The 21,539-nt window shown below is 45.4% G+C and overlaps 1 protein-coding gene across 2 annotated transcripts in view; it reads right to left on the bottom strand.

Annotated features, from left to right (window-relative positions):
* Positions 1 to 20,535, bottom strand: part of CLMP (CXADR like membrane protein) — a 172,077-nt gene extending 151,542 nt beyond the window's left edge. For both annotated transcript variants that reach the window (XR_011021910.1, XM_068238830.1), the window contains exon 1: positions 20,132 to 20,535. Coding sequence is in view for 1 of the 2 variants with exons in the window: in XM_068238830.1 (XP_068094931.1) it covers positions 20,132 to 20,159 (28 nt within the window). In the remaining variant the exon portion in view is untranslated. The remainder of the gene's footprint in view (positions 1 to 20,131) is intronic.
* Positions 20,536 to 21,539: the final 1,004 nt, after the last annotated feature.

The following is a 21,539-nucleotide window of genomic DNA, read 5'->3' as shown; positions in this document are numbered from 1 at the left end:
ACTTACATACCTGATATTTAACTCTTTCAGGCTGAGAAAGAAAAAAAGGAACACAGCCTAGTTATTTGTGTGCTAGGCACTGTACATACCCATGTCTATCTCATTGTGTCACATGTCACTTTGGGTATCCTTTAAGAACGAACCTACAGTCCCTATCTCGTTCGTTAACCGGGGACTACCTGTATATCATAAGTTTTTTGCTTCAGTGTCACTTTAACAGGTATGTTGAGCTCCAGTATTCGAGGGCCGAGATCCTCACACATTTTTTATACAGCTCAAATGAATTGATGGGTCTGAATCAGGAAAGGCGCGGTCCATCAGGTAGAACACATTCCTCTTTCTCTGTCCACCCTAAACACTGGCATGGATCTGGCCCTCCAGGCCTGGAGTTTAGTGATGAGCACACATTTCACATAATCGTAATTTCACATTGTAATGCGTAATTGGGATGCAAAATCGTAATGTGAAATGTCAGGAAAAATCATAATTAATATTGTTTGTAAACATAATCAGGAACCGTAATTTCACAATTTTCTGTAATTTTGAGTTTACTTTAAAGCGGTATTGTCACCATAAAAATAAAATTTCAACAGCAACTGGTCTGAGTGTATTAAGTGATAAAGATGCTAATTCTGCATTCAAAACTTGCAAAACTTTTTCTGCTGTTATGATTTGGAGTTATCACATAGTTAAGGAGCACTGGCCCCTTAGTAGTCAGTGCCAAACAGTTGCATGCTGGGGGTTCTTTTTATCTAGAATATATTCCTCCTCTTCCCTTTATTTCCCTGCCTAGCTGCTTATCTGAAACCTGATCCTCTGCTCACTTGTGTTTACAAGCAAGGCTGAGGTGATTCAGCGATTGGAGGAGACAAGATAAAAAGTTAAGGGAAGAAATGACATCAGTATTTAGCCTCAAACTGTGGGCAAAAGACATGGCCCCCACCAGGAACAGAATTCTCTTCATTTACTATATCAAATTCACTGAAATCAAAACGTGGACAGTACAATACATGTGTTATGTAAGTAGATCAAGTATTTATCTACTTATATATGTGTTTTTTTCCCCTGGCATAGTATGGCTGATCCTACTGCTTTAATGGTTAATGGCAAAGCTCCCATACAGGCTATCATCATTAAAATTGCTTTGTATGTTAAGTAGAATATTGGGAACAAGACCAAAAAAAAAAGATACAAATCATTTTTCAAAAAGACCTTGTAGTTTTTGAGAAAATCGATTTAAAAAAATGCAAAGGAAAAATGTTTTTTAAACTAATTTTTTCTGAGTTTAAAAAACATTTTTCCTTTGCGATTTTAAAATTGAGTTTCTCAAAAACTACAAGGCGTTTCTCAAAAATTCATTTATGGCTGGTTTCTACTATTCTTCTTAACTTACGTAGCAACTTTGGTGACAATAGCCTGTACGGGGGCTTTGTTATAAAGAGCAAATATTACGTGAAAATTGCTCGAAATTACGATTGGACTGTACGACATAATTTGAATCTCCAAACTGAAATTACTTTTGGCCATAATTGTGATAATGTATGCAAATTTTTGCGTAATCGTAATTAGCTGATTATGATCATCAATACTGGAGTTTGACAATGGTAGGTTAGACATTAGATATGAGGAAAAATCTAACAAAATGAATCCCAGTCATTCGATTTAGTTGATGGAAAATTGATTGGGAAGACCATCTTCTGGGGATAGAGAAGGGGTTTTATTGCTGTGAATACACCATGAGATATTTTGGCAGAGAGATGGTTCAATAGATAATTTCCGACAGGTCCGATCTGATGTTGATCATTTTTCTGATCGATTTCTCATAGAAGTGAATGGAAATTGATAAGTAAAACGATCGGAAAATCGATCGAGGACTCGATCGGACAGTAAATCTGCTGAAAAATCTCATTGTGTATTCCAAGCATAACACATATGGGTCCTGTAGGGGTTATCTTAGTGCTTGCATCTTGTGGTGTGACAAATGTACTCTTAAATTATTACTGAGTAATACATTTCATATGGTTGAAGTTTCGATCTTTGCATGATGAACTGTATATATTATTTGAACTGAGTTCCCCCATTGATTTCAGCCATGCCTGTATGTTATTAATTGTATCCATATCCATAGTGAATTTGGCGTACGTACAAAAAGGGCGTCTGGACAAAAAGGGCGCGGGGTGTAAATATCGTTTATAGAAATATTTACAAATAACGATTTACAAATTTATAAATCATAAATAATGTGTATGAAATCGGCAATTGTTAGATCGTTAATCTTCCCTCTTTAAAAAGTGAAACTTATAATGAAGTTTGTTAAAAAAATCATTAATATAAGTTTAATCGTTAGAATTGTATCTTATTGTGAATAATCTTCATTTATCATTTCTTCTTATAATAAAATCTGAAAATATTGTTTATAATAAAGATATATATATAAGTAGGTTCCTAAAAAGTGTTGTAAAAAAATTATTATGTATTACAAAAATGTTAATAAAACGATACCTAACCCTATTCTCACACAGAACCCTCCCTGTACCTATCCCTAACCCCTAGACCCCCCCTGGTGGTGCCTAACCCTAACCACCCCCCTGGTGGTGCCTAACCCTAAGACCCCCCTGGTGGTGCTTAACCCTAAGACCCCCCTGGTGGTGCCTAACCCTAACCACCCCCCTGGTGCTGCCTAACCCTAAGACCCCCCTGGTGGTGCCTAACCCTAACCACCCCCCTGGTGGTGCCTAACCCTAAGACCCCCCTGGTGGTGCCTAACCCTAAGACCCCCCTGGTGGTGCCTAACCCTAACCACCCCCCTGGTGGTGCCTAACCCTAAGACCCCCCTGGTGGTGCCTGACCCTAAGACCCCCCTGGTGGTGCCTAACCCTAACCACCCCCCTGGTGGTGCCTAACCCTAACCACCCCCCTGGTGGTGCCTAACCCTAACCACCCCCCTGGTGGTGCCTAACCCTAAGACCCCCCTGGTGGTGCCTAACCCTAACCACCCCCCTGGTGGTGCCTAACCCTAACCACCCCCCTGGTGGTGCCTAACCCTAACCACCCCCCTGGTGGTGCCTAACCCTAAGACCCCCCTGGTGGTGCCTAACCCTAAGACCCCCCTGGTGGTGCCTAACCCTAACCACCCCCCTGGTGGTGCCTAACCCTAAGACCCCCCTGGTGGTGCCTGACCCTAAGACCCCCCTGGTGGTGCCTAACCCTAACCACCCCCCTGGTGGTGCCTAACCCTAACCACCCCCCTGGTGGTGCCTAACCCTAAGACCCCCCTGGTGGTGCCTAACCCTAACCACCCCCCTGGTGGTGCCTAACCCTAAGACCCCCCTGGTGGTGCCTAACCCTAACCACCCCCCTGGTGGTGCCTAACCCTAACCACTCCCCTGGTGGTGCCTAACCCTAACCACCCCCCTGGTGGTGCCTAACCCTAAGACCCCCCTGGTGGTGCCTAACCCTAAGACCCCCCTGGTGGTGCCTAACCCTAACCACCCCCCTGGTGGTGCCTAACCCTAACCACTCCCCTGGTGGTGCCTAACCCTAAGACCCTCCTGGTTGTGCCTAACCCTAACCACCCCCTGGTGGTGTATATTGTACTGTAACTATACCTAACCCTACTCTCACACAGAACCCTCCCTGTACCTATCCCTAACCCCTAGACCCCCCCTGGTGGTGCCTAAACCTAAGACCCCCCTGGTGGTGCCTAAACCTAAGACCCCCTGGTGGTGCCTAAACCTAAGACTCCCCTGGTGGTGCCTAAACCTAAGACCCCCCTGGTGGTGCCTAACCCTAAGACCCCCCTGGTGGTGCCTAACCCTAAGACCCCCCTGGTGGTGCCTAACCCTAACCACCCCCCTGGTGGTGCCTAACCCTAAAACCCACCTGGTGGTCCTAAACCTAAGACCCCCCTGGTGGTGCCTAACCCTAAGACCCCCCTGGTGGTGCCTAACCCTAACCACCCCCCTGGTGGTGCCTGACCCTAAGACCCCCCTGGTGGTGCCTAAACCTAACCACCCCCCTGGTGGTGCCTAAACCTAACCACCCCCCTGGTGGTACCTAAACCTAAGACCCCCTTTGTGTTCGCTTTATTATGTGATTAGTAATGTTTTACAAATAGTGACAAAAATAAAAAAAAGTAAAAAATATATTGCAATTTACGTTACGTACTGATTGCTTTATTTAGTGAATAATAATGTTTTACAAACAGTAAGGGATAAAATGTTAAATAATGTTTTAGTTATAAATAGGATAAATATGTTTAGTATTTTTATAAACGTTATTTGTCACGGTTGCATTTTGTAAACGTAAATCATCACAAGTACAGTTATAAAACATTAAAAAGCTCCGGGCGCCGTTTATAAAATGTTATTTATCTCCGGCGCCCTTTTTTCCTGCTCGGCGCCCATTAAACGTTATTTACTATGGGAGTGAATGGCTGCGCCCTTTTTTCCCGTTCCCGTGAATTTGTCATGTCAGGCATGGTCGGGCCAGGTTGGCTAAGCCCATTTACTGAAAATTCAGAATCGGGAATTGTTGGCTGGGACAATAGCATGGAAGATACAGGAAACAAGGACCAGAGAGACAAAGCAACACATAAAAGGATCCACCAAATGCCTGCAGTCAAAGAGAAATGTAAGATGGGGGAATTACAGTTAGCAGGTCTGGAAGCTTATTCAAGCGAATGAGGCCATCTTAGGGTCAGCAAGTCCAGAAGCAACATTTAGAACATTCACATATACAAGATTTCTCACCAGCCTCTCCCCTTCACTGGAATTCCATTCCGAAACATATCCGTCACTCTCCAACCCCTAAAATGCATTTTTTAGACAATCATGCAATCTAAACTGGACCATTTCCCTCCACTCTCTGGCTAAGCTGTCCCTGTTGCTGAACATAACCTAAAAACATGTCACAATGTGTGTATCACCCCACGTCCTGAAAGTCGCTGTACATTTTGTTAAGTGCAGTATATTTGTCACTGCAGCAATTATATTGTCTAACACAGTGTTTCTCAACATTTCATTGGTATGTACCCCTTTTAAAACCCCGTACTCACCAAGTACCCCCTAGCATAGTAACCATTATCACAAGTGCCCCTTGAAAAATATTTCCATGCTTGCTAGGTGCTTTAAAAGTATTCTATTGATTAGGTGTGAAAACATATCCAGTGAGAAAACTCAGGAGAAAGGGTAATTGCATGGGGGGCCCAGAGTGTAAATTAGAAGTCCAGTTAAAGAGACACTGAAGTGAAAAAAAAATGATGATATAATGATGTGTATGTGTAGTACATCTAAGAAATAAAACATTAGGAGCAGAGGCATACGTCTAATATTGTTTCCAGTACAGGAAGAGTTAAGAAACTCCATTTATCTATGCAAAAGAGCCATTGAGCTCCACGACTTTCAAAGTCGCAGAGAGCTCTGTCTTCTGAAGCTTGTTATCTCTACTGTCAGTCACTGTATTTTATTTTTCTATCCAGAGGACAGTTTAAAAGTTCACCGGACTGCTCTGTAAAATCATTTAGAATGCTGAGTAGTGTATAAACTGCAAATATTAGAAAATGATGCAATGTTATAAAAAAAACACTAAATAACTGAAAATAGAAATATGAGAATATTTTCTTTGCTAATATTGTTCTAGTAATTATCCGTACTACACATACAAATCATTATATCATAATTTTTTTTTCGCTTCAGTGTCTCTTTAACTCCATAACAAGCAGAAGGGGATAGAGAAACAATGGAAAGGCTGAGCGCTGAATGTATTCTTCCCTTCCCAGTCCCACTCCTAACAAAAAAAACAGTGTTGGAATAGCCAAATAAAATGGCGAGATAAGACATATGTACTGTACACGTGTGTATATTCGCCAAGTACCGGTACATTAATATTGCATTCTTTTCTTTCACTGTCACAATGCAGAGTCATTGCTGTATCTGTGCAGGAATTCTGCCAGAAATTCACCTAAGTTCCAAGGAGAACAGACTTTATTCATAACAATGATAGTCCTCGGTATGAAGTCTGCAGATCATGGACTTGAGTTTTGTTTTTTTTGTTAGATTTTTTGTATTTGGAGTTCAGGGACCGTCTGACTGGAGTCGTCTGTTGTTCAGCTGCGTACAGAAAGTTTTGGGAAAGTATTGCGTAGGCTGAAACCACAGCCCAGCAGCACAGAGACTTCGCAACATCTGAAACGCCTAATGAGGTCAGGAGGAGAACTTTCTGCAAAGTACAGCAACGTACCTCTCCCCTGAATCAGACCCAACCAGAGAGTAGAATCATTTCTCCATAATGAGAGTCCTGGCTTAACCCCCTCCTGCCTTCATGTGACGTGGATAGGCCTACCCTGCTGCAGCCGGCTGTACGGTATACAACAGTAGAACAGCACTATGGAAGGTAATCTGTTCAAGATGGCTGCTCAACACTTCTCTACTGAAGGCTGTAGTGGATACAGTAAATGGAAAAAACCCACAGAGACACTGGGAGCCCTTATGGTGTATTATCTTTGGGTAGATGATCTAGAGATAAGTGAAGTAATACTCACAAGTGTGGGTTGCTGCAGAGGCAAGCACTCAAGTAGGCATGTAGGGAAAGTCCGTCCCCACTCTGTCTTTTTTACAGGGGGTCGCAGCTCCTTCAGGAAAAAGGTTTTTCTCACTTCGGGTTCGTTGTGAAAAAAATCCCACTCCGTGGGATGTTGTGCAATGGTATCGGGGAGAGTAGGAGGCACCCTTATAATGTATATTAAATGTACCAATTAATTCAGCAACATATGTGAGATTTAGCCTACCTTATGAGAGGAGATTTCACTCAAAAAAAGGAATCAAGTTTTTTTATTGAAATAGAACTTCAGACAACGCGTTTCGCGGTACAAACCGCTTCCTCAGGTCAAAATAGGGTGCTTATGTAATGGTATGACAGGCTTGATTCCTTTTTAGAGTGAAGTCTCCTCTCATAAGGTAGGCTAAATCTCACATATGTTGCTGAATTAATTGGTACATTTAATATACATTATAAGGGCGCCTCCTACTCTCCCCGATACCACTTCTCTACTGAGCTTTCTTAACAATGATTCCAGAATCCTAAACTTCCAGAATTCTAAACGAAAATTTCAGAAAACGAAACTTTCAGAATCCAAAATGAAGATTCCAGAATCCTAAACAAAGATTCCAGAATGAAAAAGATTCCAGAATCCTAAACAACAATTCAAGTATCCTAAACAAAGATTCTATAATACTAAACAAACATTCTAGAACCATAAACAAAGAGTTCAGAAACCTAAAGAAAGATTCCATAATAAAAAAAAAAATCCAGAATCCTACACAGCAATCCACAACAAAGATTCTAGAAACCTAAACAATAATCCCAGAATCCTAAACAGCAATCCCAGAATCCTTAGCAAAGATTAGAAAATTCATAGTAAATATTCTAGATTCCTAAATAAAGATTCTAGAATTCTGACTGAAGGTTCCAGAATCCAAAACAAAGATTCCAGATTCTGAAAAAAAAGATTCCTGAATGCAAAACAAAGATTTCACTATTCAAAAAACATTTCAGAATCTTAGATACAAATCCTAAAATTGTAAACAAACATTCTAATATATTAAACAAAGAGCCCAGATTCCCAAATATTGCAGCATAAACACAAAATCCAGAATCCTAAACAAAGATTTTAGAATCTTTAACAAAAATTCTGGAACTCCATCCACAAATTCCAGAATCCTTAGTGAAGATTCCAGAATTCTAAACAAAAAAAATCCAGAATATAAACAACGATTCCAGAATTCTAAACAAACATTCTTGATTTCCAAACAAAGCTTCCAGATTAATAAACGCAAAGATTCCAAAATCCTAAATAAATATTCCCAAATCTACACAAAGATTCCGGAATACTAATGACTCTATAATGCCACACACAGAGGATTTTCATACAAGATTCATACATATTTACTGTGATCACAAATCATTAGGAGATCCTGGATTCTAAGTTGAAATCGAAAGAAAATCTGTGTACAGTGTGTGGAGGGATTTGAGCAGACAGAGCCCTCTCTGATCAGAAAATGATTGGAGAGGATCGATCTGTTGGCCATATTGACCAGTGTATGGCCATCCATAAAGGACCTCCGAGGCCACAAGTGTGAAAAAAGTTAAGTACCTTTTCATAATCCAGATCCATGGAGGACGTCATCCAGTTCATTCCGCCATGGCTCCCGCTATAATACCAGCCCCAGTCGGGTCCCGACCCCTCCAAATGGGTCGGATTATAATTCCCCCCTCAATATGGCCGCCACAGATTGCCGCGGCTGTGCAGTCTGCATAGACACGATTGTGGCTGCGCAGCTCTAGGGCCTCCTCCCGCCGCGTCATCAATATGTGTGCATACATCGGACGCATCGGGAGGAGGACCTAGAGCTGCGCAGCCGCAATTGCGTCTATGCGGACTGCACAGCCACGGCAATCTGTGGCGGCCATATTGAGGGAGGAATGAGAACCCGACCCGTTCGGAGGGGTCAGGACCCGACCGGGGCCGGTATTACTGCGGGTGCCATGGCGGAATGAATGGGAGGGCGCGGATGACGTCTTCAATGGATCTGGATTATGAAAAGGTATTTAACTTTTTTCACACTTGTGGCCTCGGAAGTCCTTTAAGAGTAATGAGGACAGCTACAGAAGAGACTCCATTCTTCGTGGTTTAGCTTCACTTTCTTGGCCAACACAATGAGAATGTATTGCTCCAGTCTTGCTGCACTGGAGTCAGGGGTTTGGTTCCCGCTGGGCAGACTATCTGCAACAGCTGCGTTTATTCTTTCTTGGTTTACAGAAGATTTCTCCCTCATCCCAAAACACAATGAAAGGGTGATTGGCTTCTTCTCACCACTGACGGCTGCGTGGACGTTTGGATTCTGTATATCGTAAGGCTCGCACATACACCAAAGTGCACAACACGACCGTGGACACAACAAGTTGTTAAAATGACATGTCTTTTCTGCACACCGACCAGCTAAATGACCAACTCATTCACATACTGCGCGGGGAAGTGAAACGACAGTATGCACGACATGGCCACATTCAGAACAACAAATGTAGTACCAATGACATTGCACACAAGTGGCCAACTGCACGATATCAGACCAACAGTCGCGGGAGTTGATCCACCTTATGGATTGTGCAGAGTACCTGGCTGATATCAGTCATTTGTCTCGTCGTATGGCTACAATTTGTACACCTGATTGTTGTGCAACACAACCAAATACAGACGATAGTCAGGTGTGTTAGTTGAGCGTGTGTACGGGACTTTAGAAGGACAGGGAGAAGTGTGAATTACTCAATATTCTTTATAAAACACCGTGGGGAAAAGGCTGCCTGACACTGTACAAATGTGAAAAATTAATTAGTGTTTTTTTTCTACATAACATTTTTCATTTATTTTAAGCTACCAAAGAACCCAACATACAGCCATGACATCAGGGATATGAAGAAGCCATGAAACACTACACAGACTAGTTATCTGCTCTTCTGTGTTCATCAACCCAGCTAGATATTATCTAGTGCAAATTTCCTCAACAAAATAGAAAAAAACCTCTCTGCTTTCCTGCCTTCGTATTCCTCTGACCTGTGCTGGCTCCATTCCCTGCCAACGTGTATGATCCTGACAAGAAACAGAGGTTAACAATCCTCCCAAGCTAGGTAATACCCAATTAGGCCACCATACAGCTCCTCAGAGATGGGTTTCCCAAGAATACACGTTGCACTTCTCAATATCCAATGAGCTCCTTTCAAATGCTCTGTCAAATAGTTCCCCATCAGAGGCTTTCTTTTAGACAGAGACCTGCGGCTTAGTATGCAATTCTTCCATAATTTAAAAAACAACATTTAGGGAGAGAAAAAAATTAGATACTAACCTTGGGAGGGTTAGTAAGCCACCACAAGCTTCCCCCACACTCCTTCACCAAGTCGTTCCAGAGCACGGACCCCCAAAGTTGGTCCTCACCACACCTGCGCAGTGGCATGGACCCACTCGGGGCATAATGGCGGAAATAGCCGAGCCGGATCGGGTCCTGGTGCTACTGCCCAGGTGCAGGCGGCTCTGTTCTGTATCTTGGACCCGATCAGGTTTGGATTCTTCTGTCAAAGTCCGATAGGGGCTGTGCAAGTGCGCACGGACAGCGATGGAAAGGGATGGTCAAAGAGGAGGATGGCGGAAGACTCTAGAGGATCCAGAACCTTGCTCCTCCCGGGGTGAATACCCTGTAAGGGCACTCTTTTCCATACAAGTATACTTTAAGCTTGGTCAATACAAGCAGTCTCTTCCTCACCACCCCCAGAGTTGGGGGGGTGGCCAGGATCACGATGGGTAAAAACTCTCCTCGCCACAATTAGGATGACATGAAATAATATTGAAGATTTGCTATTGGCAACTTTATTTCTCCAACTCTATATAATGGGTCAACGTGCAGAGAATGAATAGCTGTAATTTGGGGAAATCCCAAATAGTGGGCGATAGCTGCAGTTTCTATAGCAGGTGGTCCCTATTTTGTTGGCCGACTCCGGTGCCCAAATTTCCTGCTATAGTCACTATCAAGGGCGTTTTACACGTGGGCCTAAGGTGGCGCCCATTAGTGTTAGGCATAGATAGGGGAGGGTAAGGGTAGGTGGGGGTGGTTATAGAGAGTTCAAGTGAGAGTAAGGGTCGGTTCACACTTGTTTCAAAACCGTATCAGTGACTCTTTTTTTTGCCCTGGACAAACGGAGCCACAGATACAAATGTAAAAAATAGCGGCCGTCTAAACACACATCAAAAAACGGAGCCATGTTTTAGAAAACTGAATGGAGAGTTTGGATTTTGCAGATTTTCACGGAGCCCGGATACCCATGGAAGCAATGAAAAGCAACACAAAAACGGATCTCCCGCTACACACAGAAACTTGAACACAAAACAGATGCCAAAGCAGATTGCCTACTTCCTGCTCCTTCCACTGCCTGCTCCTCCCACTGCCTGCTCCTCCCCTCAGCGTCATCTCTGCTGACCTCTTTATCCAATAGAAACACACAGAAAGGAAGGACATGTTTTTGACATACATGTTTAAAAGGACTGGAAACGTATGCTGCAAAAGCACAACATTTAGAAAAACTGATCAGTTTAAAACGCATTCCGATCTGCAACCTGACAAGTGTGGAGCGAGCCTTATGGCCCATACTCACGAGGGACTTTTGTCGCCTCAACACGCGGCGCGCGCGTGTTGCGGCGACAGGTCGCCCGTGAGTATGGGCTGTCGCACGCGCGCGCACCCCGAACTGTCGCCCCGCCGCTCTTGTCGCCATGCGATTGAAAGTTTCAATCGCATGGCAACAGTCGCCGCCGCACCTCCGCCGCAACTGTCGCTAGTCCGCGTGAGTACGCGGACTAGCGACAGCAACCTCCATAGAGGTGAATGAAGCTTCCGGCGGGGGGAGGAGGAACGTCGGCGACAGCTTCCGTCTCGCCGCTGGTCCCTCTTCCGCGTGTGTACGCGGAGGGACCTGGAGAGAAGCTGTCGCCGGCCTGTCGCTAGCACGCTCACGTGTGCTGGCGACAGGCCACTTCTGCAGCCCGTGAGTACGGGCCATAAGTGTACAGTGGATGATGGTAGAAAAGTAAAATTATTGGTATTCCATTATCGTTATTTCACACCCATTTTTCCTCAGAGCGCCTTTAAATGTGCTCATCCTTATCGTGTGTCTCTCTTTTAGGGGTCTTTTAGAAAAGGGTGAATATTGGTTCTAAGGGGTGGATGTTGGACTTGTATGATGACATTTCTCTTATATATATACAGTATATCTCACAGAAGTGCTGCAATAATTACATGCTTTGCATTCTTCCTGTTACTATTTACTGATTTATATTACATTCATATTTTATAGGATAACAGCCTCACACCGCCACCCGCCCTGCACACATCACTGGTAATGGAGCATGTAACACGTATATAACAAATCAATATACATAGCTTGACTGTATAGACATGGACCTCCCAGAGGGGTTTTTTTCCCTCCTGATTTCCTGTACAATCTCCATGGAAACATTATTTACAAATCACACACCCCTTCAACATCCACTGATAAAGTCCAGCCCCTCCTAGAAAGCTTCTCCCAAAATATTCCCCTCCCATGATTAGTGTAGTTGCGTTCTGACATTTGCGTATTTAGAAATTGGTGAATTTTATGTTTGTGGATGAATTGTGGAAGATATCTGCTAAACGTAGGCCTGGTGCACACCTAGGGTGCTTCTGAGCGCTTTTTAAGACACAAGCGTTTCAAAAAAGCGCTTGGCTAATGTATTTGTATGGAATGGATCACACGCGGGTCTTGCAGCTTTTTGGAGTCGATTCAGGCTCAATGTTTAGTATAGGAAAAGTGGAAAATCGCTCTAAAAAACGCTAGAACGGAACGATTTTCCAAGCTTATTTTTGCAAAAGCTGTTCACTTCCAGCTCAAACAGTACAAAAAAATTAAAAAATCTACACCAAAATGCTCCAAAATCGCCAGGCACAAGTAGAAAATCGCTAGGCATAACTAAAAAAATCGCTAGGCACATCCCTGGAATCACTTAGAAAAATTGCTCCTAAAAACGCATTTCGTTTGCGATTACGCTAGCGATTTTTGGTGTGCACTAGCCCTTAGAGCTAGCCAATGTTACATTTTACCATTTAGTTCCCGTTTCAATCTGCTAAAAAAATATATCTCCAAGTTATGAAGTCAGACAGTAAGGAAAGTGAACATAAAACTATTCTATAAAACCGGGGCTGGGACAAGATTTTCCAGCACTAGAGGCGGAGTTTCCAAAGAGCACCTCCCCCCGGGATGTGTGCCCGCCAGTAAAGGAAGCAAATCTACCGCCAGTAATGGCTCCCTCCCCAGTACAATAGCTGGATGTACCCCAATACAGAATTAGGCAGCCCCCCTCCCAGTAAAAAAGTCAGATGTGCCCTCTAATCCCCCTTCCCCTAGTATATTATTATTATTATTATCATTGATGTATAAAGGGCCAACATATTCCGTGGCGCTGTACAAAGTAAGAATCGAACATGGGCTGCATAATAATACAGACAATGATATACACCAATATACAAAATACAGAATTGGCAATTACAGTGACAAAAGTAATAAAATATGTAACATATTCCAAGACACAAAAGGGTGAGAGCCCTGTCCTTGTGAGCTTACAATCTAAAGAAATAAGGGGGAAACAAAAGGTGGAATATTATACAATATTCATACTTAGAGGCAGTGTGTTTTTGCGCTATCTAGTTTGACAACTTGGCCAGAGGTCAAAGGGGGAATGGCCCAAGGCAGAGCGTATGCGTGCTGGAAAAAGTGAGTTTTGTGTAAGTTGTGGTATAACAGTTGTGATGTGGCAGGGGATTCCAGAGGAGGGGTGAAGCACATGAGAAGTCTTGTACAGTAGCCAGATATGCCTCCTTTCTTCCGTATAGTGGCCAGATGCCCCCCTCTTCCCCCCACTATAGTGGCCAGATATGCCCAAACACCCCCGCCCCCTCCTGAACCAGCAGCCCGACATCTCGATCAGATGCTGTCCTGCTGACAAACAGAACAGCATTTGGCAATCTTTGGTGATGCTTGTTTGCCAAATGTGTTGCGTTTTGCTCCCTGCAGGGGGACATGGAAGCGCTGTGGGCAGCTGATCCTGGACGCTACATGTAGCAACAACAGTGGGAAATGACGAGATTAAGCATGGCACAAGCGATGGTAAATGATCGTACTGATGGCTGTGCATTCATTTGAATAAACAGAGCTTAAAGAGAAACTCCGACCAAGAATTTAACTTTATCCCAATCAGTAGCTAATACCCCCTTTTACATGACAAATCTATTGCATTTCACAAACAGACCATCAGGGGGCGCTGTATGACTGATATTGTGGTGAAACCCCTCCCACAAGAAGCTCTGAGTACCGTGGTACTCTGGGCAAACTGCCACAATGTAACAATGTTCACAAACAGGAAATGGCTGTTTACAGCTGTCTGTAACAGCCAGAGCAGCTAGAAACAGCTACATAACCTGCCCACAGTAACAATGTCACCATGTAATACATGTCAGAATGTGAATCTGGGAGAGGAAAGATTTTACAATGGACAAACACTGACTAAATCATTTATACATAATTATTGTAAAAATTAAGCCCTTTTTTTATTACATTATTTTCAATGGAGTTCCTCTTTAATCAAAGAGTGTAGTTTAACGTCATTCAACGCCGGTTCAGCGCTCATCTGAACCAAACCTTACTCTGCTCAGCACCATGGAAGATGATGGTGCTATATAAACCAATAATAAAAATAATAACATTCGAGCACTCTGGTTACTATGCCTTTAGATGGTGTTTCCAGATGGGGGATGGGCTTTCATTTACTAACCATTTAAGCCTTCTGGACGTAGAAGCTACGTCCAGAAGGTCATGTGCGCTCCCGCACGCTCCCGAAGGCCGATCGCGCTCGTGCATGCGCGCTCCCGGCCGCGGATCATTAGCCCAGGAATCAATCAACCGGGCCATGGTGCCCGGTTTTTTGCATCCATCACTTTGTAAACACAGGATGGTAACCCTATGTCTGCTTCCACGAAAGCAGGAAGTAGACACAGTGCAGGTGTATTGCAGGTATGGTATCAGCTGTAACAAAGAAATGTTTTTCTTTAAAGGTTATCTTTTAGAGCAGAGAGGAAGTTCTGAGTTCAGCAACAGTTGCCAGATTAGGCTACTAATCAGTGGCTGTTACAGCTACAGTGGTGGCTGCTAATCAGTGGCTGTTACTGCTACAGTGGTGGCTGCTAATCAGTGGCTGTTACAGCTACAGTGGTGGCTGATAACCTACAGACCAGCAAAGGGGGGACAGAGCAGGAACATAAGGTGGCTCCTACATGCGACACCACAGTTATGGCCTGGCAATGAATTAACAACTGTAGTGAGCTTTGTGGGCAGGGCCGGTTCAAGCAACATTTGGGCCCTAGGGTAAAATTAGCCTGGGGGCCCCCCAACACCCCCCCCCCGACCAAAAAGCGTCATTAGAGGCCTTTAGTCGCAGCCAAATTTCCCTCCTGGGCCCCTGAGCTGGCTGCTGACCCTCCCCCCAAACACCTCCCAACTTAACTGTGCTCCCTAGGTCCTCTGCAGTGTCTATGTCAGTGTAGTGTCTCACCTGCCCACCAGCACAGATGAGACGCTACTCTGCCAAAGACTCTGCAGAGTCCCTGGGGAGCAACAGTTAAGATGGGGAGGGACATCTTGGGGGCCCTACAGGCTCTGGGGCCCTGGGGCAATTGCCCATTTTTTCCTATGGTAGCTCCTGCCCTGTTTGTGGGCCACCAGAAAAGGCTTGTTGGGCCGCGACTCTGGACATGCCAGCTGTATACTTTACTGAACACATCCATTAGTGCTTAACCTGGAAGCAGGTTGGGTGGGAGGAAAATCAATTCTCCCCGGGGTTAACGAGAGGCGCCCCCACTACGCTCCACATACCAGCCTTGTAAAGCCTTGTATACATTGCTGCCAGCCAGTAAATAAATCATAAACTCTCATCAAATATGCATAGTTACATTGTAATAGATTGCCTTTACTAACAGCCAACACCAAGGCTCCGGAGCATACCATACATCCTGTCAGGAGGGGGAGCTTTACCTGGTCACATGTCAGGGAGAGCGGAGCAGACAGCAGAGCCGCCCACAGCTGCCCCTCTGGGTCCGGGGAAAGCAGTGATTACCAGTAATGGGCAGTGTTTGTACCCCACATAAATACAAAGTGACAGCCTCACCACTCTGCTGGCACCCTGCTTGATAAACAGAAGCCCTCAAGTCACCAAGCAATGAAAACAAAATACAGCCAAGACTTTGTGATTTCCAGCTAACTTCCATCAGACAATGTACGGTATACAAAAGTCTAAGCAAAACAAGAGGGGGTTTTAAAGAACCAAATTTACTCTTTACTCTGCAAATCTTCCAGGTTGCTGATATAAGGTATAGATATAATTCAGAAGTCCATTTCACAAAAATACTGCCTGACACGTGTTTCGCGGCTAAAAGCCGCTTCCTCAGAGGCACACAGTGTACATAAATATCATGTGCAGGTCATAGGAGAAATGCCAAACCGCAATCTGTGAATAAGTCAAGTGAAAGCATGAATCCGTGCTGGACTTTTGAATTATGTCTACACCTTATATCCGCAGCCTGGAAGATTTGTGATTTGAAGAACAAAGAGTAAAATTGTTCCTTTAAAAACCCTTTTCTTTTGCTTGGACTTTTGTATACGTTGTGTATTGCTTTGGGGGTGGAACTACACTACGTGTATTTTTATCTAGGCTCTCTTCACTTCCATCAGAACTCGGTGCTGCCTCCTCCCTATTTTATTTTCAACACAAACTTCAACACAAAAAGTCAAACTTGACATTTTTAAAGGGAACCTGAAGTGAGAGGTATATGCTGCTATATTTATTTCCTTTTAACTAATACCAGTTGCCCGGCTTTCCTGCTGATCCTCTGCCTCTTATACTTTTAGCCATAGCCCCTGAACAAGCATGCAGCAGATCAGATGTTTCTGACATTATTATCAGATCTGACAAGATTAGCTGCATGCTTGTTCCTGGTGTTATTTAGACACTACTGCAGCCAAATAGATCAGCAGGGCTGCCAGGCAACTGGTATTGCTTAAAAGGAAATAAATATGGCAGCCTCCATGTCCCTCTTAGTTCAGACGTCCTTTAAAGGGACTCAGAGCTGAGTCTTCCTGCCTTTTTTTTTACTTACCTGGGGTTTCCTCCAGGCCCATAAGCATGGATGTGTCCCTCGCCGTCCTCCTGCGATCTCCCGTTCAGCCGCCATCAGCTCCCGGTACGCGGCTCAGTCGGACTCAGTCTGACTGACGTCAGCCGGGGTCTGCGCATGCGCAGAAGGTCCACCGCTGACGTCACTGAGCCGCTTACCGGGGAAGATAATCATCTATGCCGAGGGAAGGCTCTGGATCCTAAAGAGCCTTCCTGTTCCTGCCTAGGTGTCCTGGTTCCAGGGCTGTCACCCCCGTTCAGATTTGTCACCTCCAGGAGCGCTATTAAGACATCCGAAGCGCTTGTGTCTCTGAGTGCTCCCGAAGACAGGCGGCTCCGTACTGCGCATGTGTAGGCGCTAACTCCAGCATGCTCACGCCTGCTCAGTACAGAGCTACACATCTTCAGGAGCGCTCACGCCTGCTCAGTACGGAACTAACCGTCTTACCAAAATTCTACTACTGAAGTGGCAATAGTAAAATGTCTGTAATCTTAACCAATATTTTACTATGTCTTAACCTAACCCTACTTTCACACAGAACCCTCCCTCTTCTGATGCCTAACCCTAAGACCTCCCTCAACCGCTGCCTAACCCCAAGACCTCCCTCAACCGCTGCCTAACCCCAAGACCTCCCTCTACCGATGCCTAAGCCTTAGACCTCCCTCCGCCTAACCATAAGACCTCCCTCTACCGATGCCTAACCCTAAGACCTCCCTCTACCGATGTCTAACCCTAAGACCTCCCTCTACCGATGTCTAACCCTAAGACCTCCTTCTACCGATGCCTAACCCCAAGACCTCCCTCTACCGATGCCTAAGCCTTAGACCTCCCTCCACCAATGCCTAACCATAAGACCTCCCTTTAACGATGCCTAACACTAAGACATCCCTCTATTGATGCCTAAACCTAACCCCTCCCTCTACCGAAACCCAACCCTAAGACCTCCTATACCGATTCCTAACCCCCCTCTACCAATGCCTATCCCTAAGACCTCCCTCCACTGATGCCTAACCCTAAGACCTCCCTCCACTGATGCCTAACCCTAAGACCTCCCTCTACCGATGCCTAACCCTAAGACCTCCCTCCACTGATGCCTAACCCTAAGACCTCCCTCCACTGATGCCTAACCCTAAGACCTCCCTCCACTGATGCCTAACCCTAAGACCTACCTATACCTAGCCCTAAGACCTCCTATACCGATTCCTAACCCTAAGACCTACCTCTACCTATGCTATGCGTAGCCCTAAGACCTCCCTCCACTGATCCCTAACCCTAAGACCTCCCTCTACCTATACCTAACCCTAAGACCTCCCTCCACTGATCCCTAACCCTAAGACCTCCCTCTACCTATACCTAACCCTAAGACCTCCCTCCACTGATCCCTAACCCTAAGACCTCCCCCTGCTGATGCCTAAACTTAAGACCTCCCTCTACCAATGCCTAACCCTAACCTTTGAAGTGGACCTGAACTCTTGCACAGGACAGAAGGAAAACAGAGAGAAATGCACTCTGTATGTATTTAGAGAGTTTAGACTGTCTATTTCCCCCTCATCTGTGTAATCACAACAGTAATTTGATCTCGCAGTGTGTAAACTCAGGAATCTAGGTTGCCTCGGCAAAACAGCTAATTTGTAAACACAGGATGTTAACCCTATGTCTGTTTCCGTAGACACACTGAAGATTCATTGCAGGATTTGTACCAGTTGTAACAAAGAAATGTTTTTCTTTAAAGGTTGTTATGCTGTTGCTTATCTTTTAGAACAGAGAAGTTCTGAGTCCAGGCCCGCTTTACCCCTCCCCCTGCAACCTTAACCTACCTCCCCGCCACAAAGCCACGATTTGCGGCAATTGTCGCTATGTTATGCAAACGATTTTGCCTATCGGCAAGCCTCGGCACCTGCGATTTTCATCGGGCGATTCCGGGCACCCAAATTTCCCTTGTCTGGCGCAAATCACAGCTTTTATATTTATATTATATTTATATTGGGCGCCTACGGCAGCGCCCTTTTTTCCGCACGGGCTCCTGCACCCTTCTTTCCTGCTCCGCTCTCCATAGGTAAGTATCTGACTTTTTTTCACATCAGTTTTCCTTTCATAGAAGAATCCCTTGTTTTTTGCTGTTGTTGTTATTTATTTGCAGCACCTCTGATCAATATTGTGGGTGATGTCAGCCCCATCCCCCAGCACTGCTGATGAGTGGCACATGGGCACACAATGCCTGCCATCCGTATAGCTGATGTATTCCTGCTGGTGGTGGTGACATCAGCCTGAGTGTCTCGCTCATTCATCTCCTCTCCACAATGGAAGGCACCATTCACGCTCTTCTCTCTCCTGCTCCCCCCCGAATGCCATACTACAGATGTGTCGCCGGTGTGGTGCCTCTATCCTGGGGGACCAGCTTGTCCATGGATGTGAGACCTGACACCCTGCAGATGGTCACCTTCTCCTTCTATCCATACCGGCATGTCACCCTCCAGTGTGACCACCACCTGAGCCCCCCTCCCTCCCTCCCTCTGGGTCATGTTTTTAAAAATGGGACAAATTGGAGAAGCAGCCATCCAGTGACCTCCAGGCGTGACTCCTAGAGGCTGCCCATGTTTCATTGTCACCTAAAATCCCCCTTCTGTCATTATCCCTGAAAGGGAGGAAGGTTCAGAGTGGAATCCTTGAGGTTGAGCCCTCATCATCTCCATCCTTTGTGTTCCTGTCCGCTGAGATCCTCTGGCCAGCTCAGTTTCATTGTCCTCCTTCCCTTTTTTTTTTACAAACACTTTTCCTTCTCTCCATCCATCCATCCCTCCCTCCCTGCCTCCCTCCCTCCTCCGCCAGCCTCCTCTCCAGCACATCTGTTTCCAATATGTGAGGCTGGAGGCGCCTGTTCCAGGGAAACAATAGGCTTTTCTATTAACCTGAATAAGACTTGTGAGCAGCCCCTTCTCCTCCAAGCTCAGTCTTCCCCGAGAACCTCACAGAAATGCTATGGTTATCAAGTCACAGAAATGCCATGACCATCAACTTCCACGCCACCACCACCCTGTCCTCTTTATGTGTCTATTTATTCCAGATACATACAGCTGGCATTGACCTTTACAAAGAAAGCCACCATTTACATCTCAATGGAGGAGACAGAAAATGACTGAGAATATTCAGAAATGTTCTCCTAAAGCCGGAGTCCACCAAAGGTCCCCCCCCCCCTCCTCCTCTTTCTTATAAAATAGCCAACAGGTAACCACAGCTGCCTCCAGCCTTTTTCGGCAGAGGAACAAGTTATTTGTCTGTCACAGAACAAAGAAAAAGCCAGAAAATAATAAAGAAAACCAGAAACTCACCCAGGAAGCAGCTGAGGAGCCTTCGCATCTTTGTTCAAAAGTCCAGAGGAATTTGTGGTGGACTGCTGGTGAGTTGGGGCAGAGCTGAGCTGAGCATTGGCTTCTTCACAGGGGTGGTAAAAAATTGCCCTGCATGGTGGGGAGAAGCAATCACATAGCCTGGAATGCAGGCAAAGTAATTACCTCCATGTGTCAGCTCAAGAACCAAGTTTCCTCTGCCTAATGTTCTTCTCCTGTGCCAGGTCTTCTGTCACTTTTCCTGGTCTTTGTCTGGAGAAAATAGATGTCCAGGGAAGGGTTGGTGGTGGTGGTGGTTGGGTGTCTGCCTTTATGATCTCAACAAGCCAAGATAGTCCTGATTCAGAGTAGAGAGGAAAGAATGTAACATCAGCAGCCACTTATCCGTGTGCAGACAGAAAGGAGAGCGAGGAAATCTACTGAGCTGAACACTAACCACATGGCACCCTCCCAGACCTGCTCCTCCCAGCGATGTGCTGGGATTAGCCAAGGAAGGCTATTACTGGCTATGCGGAACCCCTGCAGAGTAGGAGGGATGGAGGTGCGCTGTATGTCCAAGCCTTACACACTCACACAATGGACCGATTTCCCAATGCCAAGGCTCCGCCGCTTAGCGACACACACGCGTCTATCTGTCTATATATGTCACTTAAATGTCACTTTCTCCATCGCCGTGGAGACCTCAGACGTCTCGGTTTGTAGTGCTGGTCCTCCATCAGACAGCGTTTGTAATTCAGTCTATCTATGGAGGGATAATGAACCTCTCTCTGATCAAAGTATCTTTCCAGAAGGAGACAAAAATGAATAAGACTTCATTAGCATTGCTGCGATTTGAGATTTCCTATTCGCTATCACAATCCGAAGAAGGGCAAGTGTGCAGGGCCAATCATAGTCACAATGGGGTCCTGGGGAAACATTAACCTGGGGCCCCTAAACCCCCCTCCCCGGTAAGTGGTCACCCTTGCAAATTCACCCCCCAGGACCCCCCAGATCTCCACCCAATGTTGTGCTTTCATGCAGAGTTTTCAGCAGTACAGCAACTCACCTGTCCAGGCTGTTGCGTTCCTCCATAAGTCCGTGCATTCCCACCTTCATCCTCTGAGTGGCGCCTTTCCTGTGTGACCTGGCATACATCATTGTGAAGTAACATGTTTCGGGTCACAGAGGAGAGGTGCCTTCAAGGATAAGGCAGGAGTGCACGGACTAGTGGCCTAGCGAAGGAGCTCTGGGCCCCGTTGCAAGTTGTTGCAAGTTTTTAGGGGCAGCACAGTGGCGTAGTGGTTAGCGCGCTCTTGCCTTGCAGCGCTGGGTCCTCGGTTCAAATCCCAGCCAGTTCAACCTCTGCAAGGAGTTTGTATGTTCTCCCCGTGTCTGCGTGGGTTTCCTCCGG

Source organism: Hyperolius riggenbachi, chromosome 6, assembly GCF_040937935.1.
Source record: "Hyperolius riggenbachi isolate aHypRig1 chromosome 6, aHypRig1.pri, whole genome shotgun sequence".
Lineage (NCBI taxonomy): Eukaryota > Metazoa > Chordata > Amphibia > Anura > Hyperoliidae > Hyperolius > Hyperolius riggenbachi.
Note: the sequence above shows the minus strand (reverse complement) of the source record. Positions and strands in the feature narration are given on the sequence as shown.